This window comes from Oncorhynchus nerka, linkage group LG12 (genome assembly GCF_034236695.1).
Source record: "Oncorhynchus nerka isolate Pitt River linkage group LG12, Oner_Uvic_2.0, whole genome shotgun sequence".
NCBI lineage: Eukaryota > Metazoa > Chordata > Actinopteri > Salmoniformes > Salmonidae > Oncorhynchus > Oncorhynchus nerka.
This window is the reverse complement of record NC_088407.1, coordinates 82362015-82377086: the sequence shown is the minus strand read 5'-3', so window position 1 is coordinate 82377086 and position 15072 is coordinate 82362015. Positions and strand designations below refer to the sequence as shown.

At 40.7% G+C, this 15072-nt stretch overlaps 1 protein-coding gene across 1 annotated transcript in view; it reads left to right on the top strand.

Annotated features, from left to right (window-relative positions):
• LOC115118574 (neurexin-3a-like) overlaps positions 1-11647 on the top strand; it is an 824201-nt gene extending 812554 nt beyond the window's left edge. The window contains exon 26 of the mRNA XM_065025866.1: positions 7229-11647. Coding sequence (XP_064881938.1) covers positions 7229-8154 — 926 coding nt within the window. The 3' untranslated portion in view covers positions 8155-11647. The remainder of the gene's footprint in view (positions 1-7228) is intronic.
• Positions 11648-15072: the final 3425 nt, after the last annotated feature.

The window sequence follows — 15072 nt, the reverse complement described above, 5'->3', positions numbered from 1 at the left end:
GGCCTGTTTACACCTGGGCTACAGTCCATTTCCAAAACTTCCAAGGTCCATGATTCATACAGGGTTGAAGTTCAATGTTTTAATTCTAAATGTGAAATGCTTAATAATGACAAATAACACTGTCATAAATGTCATTAATGTAAGGAAAGATGGTGTTGTAGGTCACATGATTTGTGAAGACTCATTTGATTCAGCTCATGTATTATATTGAATGTAAGCTACCTGTTCTGCGTATGTTGATGTGTTTAAAATAGCCTTGGCTGAGAGGGTAGACTACTGGCAGTAGTGTAGAGGCGTAGTGGAGGGTAAAACCATCTTTAAAGCTTTTTTACCACGACCGTCAACCACTTATTTATTTATAACACTACATCACTGGCTACCAGCTATTTCAAGTTCATCGTAATACACATTGTAGCCTAATCTAGTAAAATCACCATGTGTGTCAGGGTGACCATTCTGTTTTTCCAGGGACAGTTTCAGTCCTATTTCAGGTGTCCCGACTTTTCAGCCAACAAAAAAAGGTACATTTTTTGGCAAGACACATCAATTAATGTCGGGCTATTCGATGACAATCGCTGAATGTCATTAGACACACTTTTTTGGTGTTTTGTCATTTCTATTTCAATTCATCACATGGCACGAGTATACATGCAGTTTGGATGCTGCGATTCTTTTGGAGTGGACGACCATGCCTTCTTTTTGAAGATATTTGTTTGACAATCAGATGAAAATATCATAAATGGTTGTGTTCATGCCACAACAAAAGGAAATACCTTATTACCGTTTAAATAACGTCTTTATTAGGCCAATGAAAATAAGTTGCATTCAATAGAGACACCCCCTGAATGTCATGGTGTAATTCACACTCTGGTTATGGGTGAAATCTGTCAGTGTCCTCTGCCTCCTCCACTCTCTGCAGTGCTGTCTGTTTTTACAAGATAAGAGCTCCTGTATCTGTCTTCCGAGTGCTTCTCAGACATTCGCTAGCTACTATCTCACTCAGGGAAGGATTGTTTACCCTCATGCCAATATTAATGTTCCATTTGACATTGCACAATTTTATGATGCGATGATTTGCATCCACAAGAATAATATCTCGCCGTACACACCTCTGTAGTTTTCCACACCTCTGTAGCTGTCCACACCTCTGTAGCTGTCCACACCTCTGTAGCTGTCCACATCTCTGTAGCTGTCCACACCTTTGTAGCTGTCCACACCTCTGTAGCTGTCCACACCTCTGTAGCTGTCCACATCTCTGTAGCTGTCCACACCTTTGTAGCTGTCCACACCTCTGTAGCTGTCCACACCTCTGTAGCTGTCCACATCTCTGTAGCTGTCCACACCTTTGTAGCTGTCCACACCTCTGTAGCTGAGTGACATTGACATGATGAAATGTGTCAGAACACCCTCAAAATGAAGTTAAGCTTCTGGTGAAATTACCGATAATAACAAAATAAATATCTTGTTAGTGAGATCCTCAGTGTTTATCAGATACATTTTGTCTGCGTTTAACTTCAGAAAAAATACAACAAAGAGTTTCATATCTTCTTGTGGAATTCCTCTGTCTGTTGCTGTCTAGCTGTGAAACTAAAGGGCTGTGGGAATCAAGCTTTATCTTGAATGTTTATTTTTGTTAAATTTAACTTGGCAAGTCCGTTAAGAAGAAATTCTTATTTTCAATGACCACCTACCCGGGAGCTGTGGGTTAACTGGTCTAGGAACAGTGGGTTAACTGGTCTAGGAACAGTGGGTTAACAGGTCTAGGAACAGTGGGTTAACTGGTCTAGGAACAGTGGGTTAACTGGTCTAGGAACAGTGGGTTAACTGGTCTAGGAACAGTGGGTTAACTGGAATAGGAACAGTGGTTTAACTGGTCTAGGAACAGTGGGTTAACTGGTCTAGGAACAGTGGGTTAACTGGTCTAGGAACAGTGGGTTAACTGGTCTAGGAACAGTGGGTTAACTGGTCTATGAACAGTGGGTTAACTGGTCTAGGAACAGTGGGTTAACTGGTCTATGAACAGTGGGTTAACTGGTCTAGGAACAGTGGGTTAACTGACCTAGGAACAGTGGGTTAACTGGTCTAGGAACAGTGGGTTAACTGGTCTAGGAACAGTGGGTTAACTGGTCTAGGAACAGTGGGTTAACTAGTCTAGGAACAGTGGGTTAACTAGTCTAGGAACAGTGGGTTAACTGGTCTAGGAACAGTGGGTTAACTGGTTTAGGAACAGTGGGTTAACTGCCTTGTTCAGGGGCAGAAAAGACAGATTTTTTTACCTTGTCAATTCATGGATTTGATCCAGCAACATTTCAGTTACTGGCCCTATGCTCTAACCACTAGGTTACCTAGTAATGACTTCTCTTTCCATCTGTTACTGTAGAATACATCATTATGGGTCCATGTCATTCTTATACTGCTACAGCCCTTGGTTGAACTGCACCCCTGCACTTCTCTAACCTTACTCAACGGTCGATGTCTTACTTTATCTGACACCGGCATGCCGTATGTTCTTTTGACTTTCCCTAAAAGCAACTTACTCCAAGCATGCATCAACATCTTGCAGTACAACCAAAAAAATATTATAAACTGGGTGCTTTGAGCCCTGAATGCTGATTGGCTTGCACCGGTGGTATATCAGACCGTATACCACGGGTTTGACAAAACACTTATTTCTTAGTGCTCGAATTACATTAGTAACCAGTTTATAATAGCAATAAGGCACCTCAAGGGTTTGTGATATATGGACAATATACCACGGCTAAGGGCCTAAGATGTGTTGTGCCTGAGAACAGCCCTTAGCTGTGGTATACTGGCCATATACCACACCTCCTCGGGCCTTATTGCTTAATTAACCCATTCTCAGCCAGTATGTTCTCCTCTCTGACCTACACCCAGACTGCACGCCGGGTCCATGTCTTAAGACTAACATAAACAGATCTATTTGTCATCCAATGCCAATGACCGAGGGAATGTCGTCACCTGACTGCTCCTCCCGACTGTCTGTTTTATAGCCTCTGGTTGTAGTGTGTACAAATTGAAGTGGCTTTGTTCTCTCATTTTATATGGACATTTATATTTTGATAGTTTATCATATTTTATACATATTTTTGTGTCGATGTTCAAATTGATAAATTACATTTTTATTATGAATATGATTTTTTGGGAGGGGAATTATTTAGTTTACTTTGCTACTTTGTTATGGTAAACATTAGTTTTGACCACTTTGAATCAGATGTGAGTTTTTGGAATCACATTTTTTTATAATTTTATAGAATAATTTAAATGTTCATCTTATTTTGGGAGATTTGGAACTACTTCAGCGAATGGACTGTGTGCTTTAGACCACTGCTTATAATATAAAAACAAAAACATCATGTTATCCTCCATTTTGTTAAAACCAGTCCATTTCAGTTGACACAACATTTGGTGAAGTGGTGCCAGATCCATATAATGGTCCTTTTGGTTTTTCACATTTTTAAAGAGCAATTTTGAAAAAACAATTCAACTTTTTTTTTAAATTGAATGAATGATTGATTACGTAAAAAAAAAAAAAAACTGCATGGCTAAGAAGGTGCAGTTCAGGGTTTGTCAGACTGTCAGTGTTAGTAGAGTTCTGTGATTCTCTGTAGATGGGCATGTGTGCATAAGCTCACTGGTTGTATGTCCCCATCCCTTCCTTACAGCCAAAAGCTCTAACGCCGCCCGACTTCCTCGTACTGCCTTTACATGGACATGGCAACTGACTTACACTATCACCCTCATCATCCTCATCTCCTCTGTAGTATGTTCATAGGCCCCTCCCCCTTGGACAGTCATCCATCCATTCTAAATTAAGGAACAAATACAAACTAATAAAAAACTTCAAATGAACAGAAAGTACATATTTATTGAGAAGTCAATGCGAAAATGTACAGATGTACAGTTTTCTTTTGAAAAAACTGGATTACTTACCAAAAGAAAAAAATAGTATTCATGTTGCCGTTTATTTTTCATGTTATATGGTGTGGATGTAAGTGTTGTTCCCTCGCTGCACCATCACATCTAAAGAAAGAAATTAACAAGATGTCCAATTGCTGAATTATTTTTGATCAAAACTATACTGAGCCAAGAATATTCTCACACAGCTTTCTTTTGTAAACTCTTTTTTTTTTCATGCCAAAATCATGCGGTGATTGTTGATGTAAGTTGACAAAGACTATGTGGTTTCTTCCTTGAATAATGTTTTAGTGGGCTGTTATGATGTTTAGAGTTAAAAATAAAATAAAATACGTTTGCTTTGTACAACATGTAGCTAATCTTAATGTATTAGATCCAACTGTTCTCTTACTTTCGTATGTTTGCCTTGATTTAAATTCTTTTTTTTAATCATTTGAAATTTGCATGCAAATTTACTGTATACACAGACCTTGATGGCAGTGGGATTTGGCAGCTGCCATGACAACCTGAATGTTCATCATTTCCCTTTTGAGAAACAGACCATACCTACACTCAACTTTTAACACTACACCAAACTCAGCATGTGATTGGATACCACTGTATCCAATCCTCCCAAAATTGTTTTTATCCTTTAGAAAACAATGGGTATTTGTTACTTCATACAGTATGTTGGCCTCCACATACACACACACTCACACACACAAACACATTAATGCACATTATGTATCGTCATTCTCCTCTAAAATGAACCAAGTGCTGACAACATGTGTGGATTTGCAAGTCTAATTTCAACCTGTTGGTTCCCAGTGCAGCTCTAATGACTACAAAAGCTCTTCATTGCTCTTGCATTGTTTTCTTAGGTTTTTAATGAAATACTTTGTTTGAAGATGGAAAACAATGTTGCTGGTAGAATTGTGTATTGCGTGGCTTGCTTTATAGTTAGAATAATGCGCTTTGAAGTGCAAGGAGATCCGCCCGGATAGTTATTTGTTTACATTCACTGATTACTTACAGTTAATTAGTGGGCATATGAAAGAACCTGTTGTTTGTTAATTATTCAATGTAGATACTCACAAGGCATTTGTTGACTTTTCAGAAACGATAAAGTGCCTTATTTAATTTAAAGTGCAGGCTAAATTATTTTGGTATCATTTTCACTAAAGGCACCCTTTAGGGGTGGGGTGAAAAAAGGATTTTAATTGAATAACAAGCTCTTGAATTGAATTGTGCAAGTGTATCTTGGTTATGAAAGCCCCCAGTGATTCATGATACACTACATCATATTGTTGATCACATGGTTACATCGCAAATACACCCAAATACTCACACAGGTATGATACAGACAACCCCTCCAGAATGATACAGACACCCCCTCCAGAATGATACATACAACCCCTCCAGAATAATACAGACACCCCCTCCAGAATAATACAGACACCCCATCCAGAATGATACAGACCCCCTCCAGAATGACACAGACACTCCCTCCAGAATGATACAGACACTCCCTCCAGAATGATACAGACACCCCCTCCAGAATGATACTGACACCCCCTCCAGAATGATACAGAACCCCTCCAGAATGACACAGACACTCCCTCCAGAATGATACAGACACCCCCTCCAGAATGATACAGACACCCCCTCCAGAAGGATACAGACAGCCCCTCCAGAATAATACAGACACCCCTCCAGAATGACACAGACACCCCCTCCAGAATGATACAGACCCCTCCAGAATGATACAGACTCCCTCCAGAATGATAGACACCACCCCCAGAATGATACAGACCCCCTCCACAATGATGCAGACCCCCAGAATGATACAGACACTCCATCCAGAATGATACAGACACCCCCTCCAGAATGATACTGACACCCCTCCAGAATGATACAGACCCCTCCAGAATGACACAGACACTCCCTCCAGAATGATACAGACACCCCTCCAGAATAATACAGACACCCGCTCCAGAATGATAGACACCCCCCAGAATGATACAGACCCCTCCACAATGATGCAGACCCCCAGAATGATACAGACACTCCATCCAGAATGATACAGACACCCCCTCCAGAATGATACTGACACCCCCTCCAGAATGATACAGACCCCCTCCAGAATGACACAGACACTCCCTCCAGAATGATACAGACACCCCTCCAGAATAATACAGACACCCCCTCCAGAATGACACAGACACCCCCTCCAGAATGATACAGACACCACCTCCAGCATGATACAGACACCACCTCCAGCATGATACAGACACCACCTCCAGCATGATACAGACACCCCTTCCAGAAAGATATAGACACCCTCCAGAATGACACAGACCCCCCAGAATGATACAGACACCCGCACCAGAATGACACAGACACCCACCCCCCAGAGTGATGCAGACATCCCCTCCAGAATGATGCAGACACCCTTTCCAAAATGATACAGACACCACCTCCAGAGTGATAGACACCACCTCCAGAGTGAAACAGACACCACCTCCAGAATGATAGACACCACCTCCAGAATGATAGACACCACCTCCAGAATGATACAGACACCCCCTCCAGAATGACAGACACCACCTCCAGAATGAAACAGACACCACCTCCAGAATGATAGACACCACCTCCAGAATGATAGACACCACCTCCAGAATGATAGACACCACCTCCAGAATGATAGACACCCCCTCCAGAATGACAGACACCGGACATAAAGCACCCAAGGGTACATGACACAGAAAGGTGATCAGAGAGTGAACATTCAGCCGTCATTGATCTGCCCTATGAAATCCTGTCATTATGGAAGCCATTCAAAAGGATAGAGGCTGGGGTCGACTGGGGAGCCAGATCTTTCCAGATCCTTCCATGGGGGTTACTTACCCTGTATGGTAATCTAGCCAGTTAGGACTTATGTCCGTCACACATATCATATTGTAGAATTATAAATACATCCAGGTTTAAGCCACTGTGCTGCTTGTTTTCCGTTTTCAAATAGGGATACCGTTATTACACATCAGCTACTGGCTCACCCTCACACCTCCTGTAGCCTTTTGATCCTTTTTAACTTTGCCTTTTGTTCTGTTTTCTGGCATGCTTATTCCTATTTAAAGCTGTGTTATGTAGGTACGGTGTGTGTGCATGTTTTGTTTTGTACAGTATCATGTTGTGCTTTTATTTGCCCTCTTGTCCATTCTGGGTGAATGTGATAGCTAGATAAATGTGTATGGTTGCCAAGATGTCCTTACTTCTCTCTAACATGTATTTTGTCTGTCTCTACGTCTAGGAGGTGAATTAGTCATCCCTGTACTCTTAGAGGACCAATTAGTGTTACCCCCGTCCATCCCCCTCCCAACCCTCTGCCCACCCCTCACCATAATTGAAACCACCAAAGAGTCCCTGTCCAAGGCCACTGAGGGCGGGGTACCTTGCTTGTCGGACCGAGGCAGCGATGATTGTGATGATTGTGATGATGATGATGTCTTGGTGATATCTGGGTATGATTTCGACTCTAACCTGCCTCCTACTGATGATGAAGAGCTTTACGCCACCTTCTCCTTGGTAACAGATAAGACCATGTCCACGTCGGCTTTTGAAGGTGGCTACAAAGCTCACCAGCCCAAGTGGGAAACCAAGGACTTTAGACCTAACAAACCATCCTCAGACCGCGGTAGGACTACCACTACCGCCGTGCTGCCAGTAGCACCCGACCAGAGCCGCTACACCTCCACCGCAGCCCTGCACCACACATCACCCGCCAAGCTGCCTGCCGGCAAAATGAATAACCGCGAGCTAAAACCCCAGCCAGACATAGTGTTGCTCCCGTTGCCCACCCTACCCTATGAGGTAGACAGTACCAAGCAGAGGGCTCCTGTAATAACCTCCCCCATGTTCCATACTGTACCCACAGCCCTGCCCACCCAGCCCGTCATCAACAGAGTCCCGGGAGCCCCGGAAGTGTCCCGCCAGTCTAGCAGCACCATCGGGATGGTCGTGGGGATAGTGGCTGCCGCAGCCCTGTGCATCGTCATCCTCCTGTACGCCATGTATAAGTACAGGAACAGGGACGAGGGTTCCTACCAGGTGGACGAGAGCAGGAATTACATCACCAACTCGGCAACGCAGAGCAACGGAGCCGCCGTGAAGGACAAACAGCAAAGCTCGAAAGCTGTCAAAGGAAAACAGAAAAACAAGGACAAGGAGTATTACGTTTGAGTGACGGACATTGAGAGATGAAAAGAGAGAGGAAGAGAAATTCAGGTATAGAGAAATATAGAAGTGTATTTAATTAACAGTTACCTTCTAAGGAGCTGCGATGACAAAACATGGTATAAACTAGAACCGTTACTTGATGCTGTGTAGAGTGGTTGAACTATGACTATGTGTAGTAATATGAAGAAGACTTACTATTGTAAGCATACAGAGAAGGATAATAGCATCTTTAGAGGCCTTCCTCTTCTGCCGAGTTCGTGTCCAACTACTTCACAGCGACTGCATCATCATCCTATGGGACTTTTAGAACTATGTGATCCTTGGCGTAAAAAAAAGAAAATGTGGTTTGTTTTTGTAAACCTGTACAAAATGAAAGATGTTCGTTAATCTTGACCGTCTTCAGCATGTAAGCAACATGTAGTGCTTTAACAAGAGTGGTTCAGGATAAAAAGGATCATTGTAAAGTCAATGGGAAAAAAATGGACTACTGCTGTTTAAAGATATCGTACATTTTTTATTGTGTGTATGGTTTCGGGATTATAAAAGTGTGGTGTCTACGCAACAACAACAAAAAAGATCTACTACTCTATGTATCAAATGACAACAAGTGAGCTGAGGAAAGATCTCTTAGGATCTCTTCAGATCTCAGAGCTCTGTTGTCTGTCCTCTGATCTCAACATGATTACTCTCGTTGTGTGACAGAAGGACAGAGTGACACTGACGTGTGGTCCTGGCGAGAAGTGGTTGCTTGTTCTTGTCTCGGTTAAAAGCAACTGATTGTAATGCATGTAATCCATTCTACCAAAACTGTACAGTACAGTACAATATACCACTAGAGCACAATATACCACGACAGTACAATACATACCAGTACAGTATATTGTACAGTACAGTACAATATATAAACTTAGCTTGAACAGTCCTTTTCTCTCTAAAGGCCAAACTTTATACTTCGTCATCATCAAGACACCACAACTCTTTTGATTTTATTCCCTAAAAACGTCAACAATGAAAATACGAGTATCCCTAAAGATAAAAGGGTCTGTTGGTTTGCAGTCGTGCTGGTTGTGTCTTTTGCAGGCCTCTGTGTGTTGGTTAATCACCTCTTGTTCTATTTTCTATGGAGCTGTCCCATCGAGGACAGAATGCAGTACTATAACACTGTTAAAAATGTCTATACAGAAATAAATCTAACGTGAAAAGTGTGAATTCTATCTGTCACAGTCAAAACTGTGTCAAACAAACACATTTGTTTACATATTTTATTACATTATGGCCGTTGTACTTTGTAGGTACTAGCTATTGTACATACCATCTAAGTTGTAATTTTTTTGTAATTATATTGTACAGACTGATCATATGGTTTATCAGTGTATTTCATGAAGAAACATCTATAACTATTAACTAACGTGAAGAAAGACTTTGAAGCATTTAGAATACACATTTAGTAAAGAAAGGAGAACACTATGTTAAGATAGAAACATCTGCAATTAGAGCTCTAAGTGTCAATCAAATACAAGATGGCCGATCTTAATTGTACCAATGCTTTCTTCTTCTTCTCTGGTTATTTTCGTGTTAGTTATATTTTGAAAAGATTAAAGAGAAGCTATATTAATCGAAGACTATAGCTGTTGGATGCGGAGGCGCAGTTCAGACAATCTCCCAAAAGTCTTTACACTAACATTCATGACAAATCATTCGCTTTTCATATTTGTTTTACATATTTTTGTTATACAGTGCCTTGAAAAAGTATTCATCCCCCTTGGCGTTTTTCCTATTTTGTTGCATTACAACCTGTAATTTAAATAGATTTTTATTTGGATTTCATGTAATGGACATACACAAAATAGTTCAAATTGATGAAGTGAAATGAAAGAAAATCACTTAAAACGGAATAGTGGTGCGTGCATATGTCTTCAACCCTTTTGCTATGAAGCACCTAATTAAGATCTGGTGCAACCAATTACCTTCAGAAGTCACATAATTAGTTAAATAAAGTACATCTGTGTGCAATCTAAGTGTCACATGATCTCAGTATATATACACCTGTTCTGAAAGGCCCCAGAGTCTGCAACACCACCAAGCAAGCGACACCATGAAGACCAAGGAGCTCTCCAAACAGGTCAGGGACAAAGTTGTGGAGAAGTACAGAGATCAGGGTTGGGTTATAAAAAAATATCCAAAACTTTGAACATCACACAGAGCACCATTAAATCCAGTATTAAAACATTAAAACATTGTGGCACCACAACAAACCTGCCAAGAGAAGGCCACCCACCAAAACTCATGGACCATTCAAGGAGGGCATTAATCAGAGGCAACAAAGAGACCAAAGATAACCCTGAAGGAGCTGCAAAGCTCCACAGCGGAGATTGGAGTATCTGTCCATAGGACCACTTTAAGCTGTACACGCCACAGAATTGGGTTTTATGGAAGAGTGGCCAGAAAAAAAGCCATTGCTTAAAGAAAAAAATAAGCAAACACATTTGGTGTTTGCCAAAAGGCATGTGGGAGACTCCCCAAACATATGGAAGAAGGTGCTTTGGTCAGATGAGACTAAAATTGAGCTTTTTGGCAATCAAGGAAAACACTATATCTGGCACAAACCTAACACCTCACATTACCCCTAGAACACCATGTTTTTCATCGGCAGGGACTGGGAAACTGGTCAGTATTGAGGAAATGATGGATGGCGCTAAATACAGGGAAATTCTTGAGGGAAACCTGTTTCAGTCTTCCAGAGATTTGAGACTGGGACGGAGGTTCACCTTCCAGCAGGACAATGACCCTAAGCATACTACTAAATAAACCCTTAAGTAGTTTAAGGGGAAACATTTAAATGTCTTGGAATGGACTAGTCAAAGCCTAGACCTCAATCCAAATGAGAATCTGTAGTATGACTTAAAGATTGCTGTACACCTGCGGAACCTATCCAAGTTGAAGGAGCTGGAGCAGTTTTGCCTTGAAGAATTGGCAAAAATCCCAGTGGCTAGATGTGCCAAGCTTATAGAGATATATCCCAAGAGACTTGCAGCTGTAATTGCTGCAAAAGGTGGCTCTACAAAGTTTTGAACTTGGGGGGGTTAATAGTTATGCACGCTCAAGTTTTCATTTTTGTGTCTTATTTCTTGTTTGATTCACAATAAAAAATATTTTCCATCTTCAAAGTGGTAGGTATGTGATGTGAATTGATTGATTTCAAAATTTCAGTTTATAAGGCAACAAAATAGGAAAAATTCCAGGGGTGTGAATTCTTTCGCAAGCTACTGTATATATATGTATATATATTTTCAGGATCCTTATATTTTTATATTTTTTATTTCATTTAATTTGTGACAATGGCCAGACTGTTTGTAATCACTGACACTTTGGTGTTTTTGTCATCTTTAGTTTTATTAGATTATTATAATTCTTTTGTATTTTAATATTGTTTTCTATTAGTTTTTATATTTTTTTCATGCTCTTTTTTCCCATGAATTGTTTGCAATAAAATGATCTTCCCAAACGTGTGTTCAAGTCACTTCTTTGAATAATGAGTTGAGCTGACATTTTGTATGTCTAGCAAGAGGAAATATTTGATTCATGTCGTAGTGTTACCCCCACCTAGAAAGCTATAACCTTTGACTTTCTCCTGGAATAGTTTATTTAGGTCTGAGAGAAACCCATATGATCTAGCATAAACAGAAGTATAATAACACATATTGTATGATGATACAATATAAAAAAAGGTAATTAAAAAGCCTTTTCATGCTAATATGTCCCTCTCCTCGCCCCATAGTTCTAATCTCTTTTCATACTAATAAATCCCTCTCCTCGCCCCATAGTTCTAATCTCTTTTCATACTAATATGTCCCTCTCCTCGCCCCATAGTTATAATCCCTTTTCATACTTATATGTCCCTCTCCTCGCCCCATAGTTATAATCTCTTTTCATACTAATATGTCCCTCTCCTCACCCCATAGTTATAATCTCTTTTCATACTAATATGTCCATACATAGTTATAATCTCTTTTCATACTTATATGTCCATACATAGTTATAATCCCTTTTCATACTAATATCTCCATACATAGTTATAATCTCTTTTCATACTAATATGTCCCTCTCCTCGCCCCATAGTTATAATCCCTTTTCATACTAATATGTCCATACATAGTTATAATATCTTTTCATACTAATATGTCCATACATAGTTATAATCTCTTTCAGGAATATTTACCCAAAATATTTCACCTTCTTTGTTACTTTACCAAACATATTATGACATTAGTGAGAGTCAAAATCTGTTATATTTGTGAACATCTAACTCAACATTTGGGCCATTTAAACATGGCGCGTCCCTCCTGTAGACAAGGGGAGAAGGACTGTGTGAAAAGATTGATTTAGTCGTTCTGTCTGCATCTGACGTAAAACAAATGTTAGACTTCCACACAAAATTACTTATTTTACTTATTTTAAGTTCAAGGAAGTGTGTACGTCCCATTTTTTTATGGTAGAGCTATGAAAGTTATGCTCCAGACAAATTCAGCGGTTGCTTTGCCATGTCTGTGTCGTGAAGCAGTCGAGCTGGATATACAGTAGCAGTCAAACGTTTGGACACACCACATCATTCAAGGGTTTTTCTTTATTTGTACTATTTTCGACATTGTAGAATAATAGTGAAGACATCAAAACTATGAAATAACACATATGGAATCATGTAGTAACCAAAAAGTCTTGAACAAATCTAAATATGTTTTATATTTTGGATTCGTTAAAGTAGCCACACTTTGCCTTGATGACAGGCTTGCACACTCTTGGCATTCTTTCAACCAGCTTCATGAGGTAGTCACCTGGAATGCTTAAAACATGTTGGTATTACACACCTGGACAGGGAGAGGTTGAAAATGTCAGTGAAGACACTTTCCAATTGGTCAGTGCATGCTCGAAGTACACATACTGGTAATCCGTCTGGCCCTGCGGCCTTGTGAAAGTTGACCTGTTTTAAGGTCTTACTCACATCGGCTGCGGAGAGCGTGATCACACAGTCTTTCGGAACAGCTGGTGATCTCATGCCCAAGAATAACAAGACTATTACCTGATACCATAATATACTGTTACCCAGGCATAACAAGAATATATCCTGATACCATAATATACTGTTTTTGAGAGACTAGTAAAGGATCATATCACCTCTAACTTACCTGTCACCATAGACCCACCTAAATTTGCTTTCCGCCCCAATAGGTCCACAGACAATGCAATCGCCATCACACTGCACACTGCCCTATCTCATCTGAACAAGAGGAATACCTATGTAAGAATTATGTTCATTGACTACACCTCAGCATTCAACACCATAGTACCCTCCAAGCTCATCATTAAGCTCAGAATGCAGGGTCTGAACCAAGCCCTGTGCAACTGGGTCCTGGACTTCCTGACGGGCCGCCCCCAGGTGGTGAAGGTAGGGAAACAACATCTCCACTTCGCTGATCCTCAACACTGGGGCCCCACAAGGGTGCGTGCTCAGCCCCCTCCTGTACTCCATGTTCACCCAATAACTACCTGCCCTCCAGGACAACTACAGCACCCGATGTCATAGGAAGGCCAAAAAGTTCAGTGACCTCAGCCACCCAAGCCACAGCCTGTTCACCCCGCTACCATCCAGAAAGTGATGTCAGTACAGCTGCATCAAAGCTGGGACCGAGGGCCTGAAAAACAGCTTCTATCTCAAGGCCATCTGACTGTTACACAGCCATAACTAACACAGAGAGGCTACTTCCGACATACAGACTTGAAATCATTGGTCACTTTAATAAATGTATCCCTAGTCACTTTAATAATGCTTACATATCTTGCATTACTCATCTCATATGTATATACTATATATATATGTTTATTCTTGGGCATTTGATTTGATTTGACACTCGCAATAACATCTGCTAACCATGTGTATGTGACCAATACAATTTGATTTGATTGATTTGATTTGTTACCCAGGTATAACAAGACTATTATCTGATACCATAATATACTGTTACCCAGGTATAACAAGACCATTACCTGATACCCTAATATACTGTTACCCAGGTATAACATGACTATTACCTGATACTATAATATACTGTTACCCAGGTATAACAAGACTATTACCTGATACCCTAATATACTGTTACCCAGGTATAACACGACTATTACCTGATACCCTAATATACTGTTACCCAGGTATAACACAACTATTACCTAATACCATAATATACTGTTACCCAGGTATAACACGACTATTACCTAATACCATAATATACTGTTACCCAGGTATAACAAGACTATTACCTGATACTATAATATACTGTTACCCAGGTATAACAAGACTATTACCTGATACTATAATATACTGTTACCCAGGTATAACATGACTATTACCTGATACCCTAATATACTGTTACCCAGGTATAACAAGACAATTACCTGATACCCTAATATACTGTTACCCAGGTATAACAAGACTCAACTCCCTGTTATCTACATGTTTTCATTCCTTTTCCGCAGTATCCAGTGTTCCAGGTCAGCAGCATCAATGTAACAGTATAGCTTCCGTCCCACTCCTCGCCCCAACCTGGGCTCGAACCAGAGACCGTCTGCACACATCGACAACAGTCACCCTTGAAGCATCGTTACCCAAGGGGAACAACTACTTCAAGGTCTCAGAGCGAGTCACCGATTGAAACACTATTAGCGCGCACTACCGCTAACTAGCTAGCCATTTCACATTGGTTACACCAGGAAGATTATCACTTTGTACGGCAGCTTTGCTTCCATTGGTTTGTTCGCCATCACCGCATACAGGGATTGACATCCGGGACACTTGATTTTACATCCCAGGCAGTGAGAAATACCATTCACCCTCCACGGGATTCTCAGACAGGAATGGCCTTTCATTGT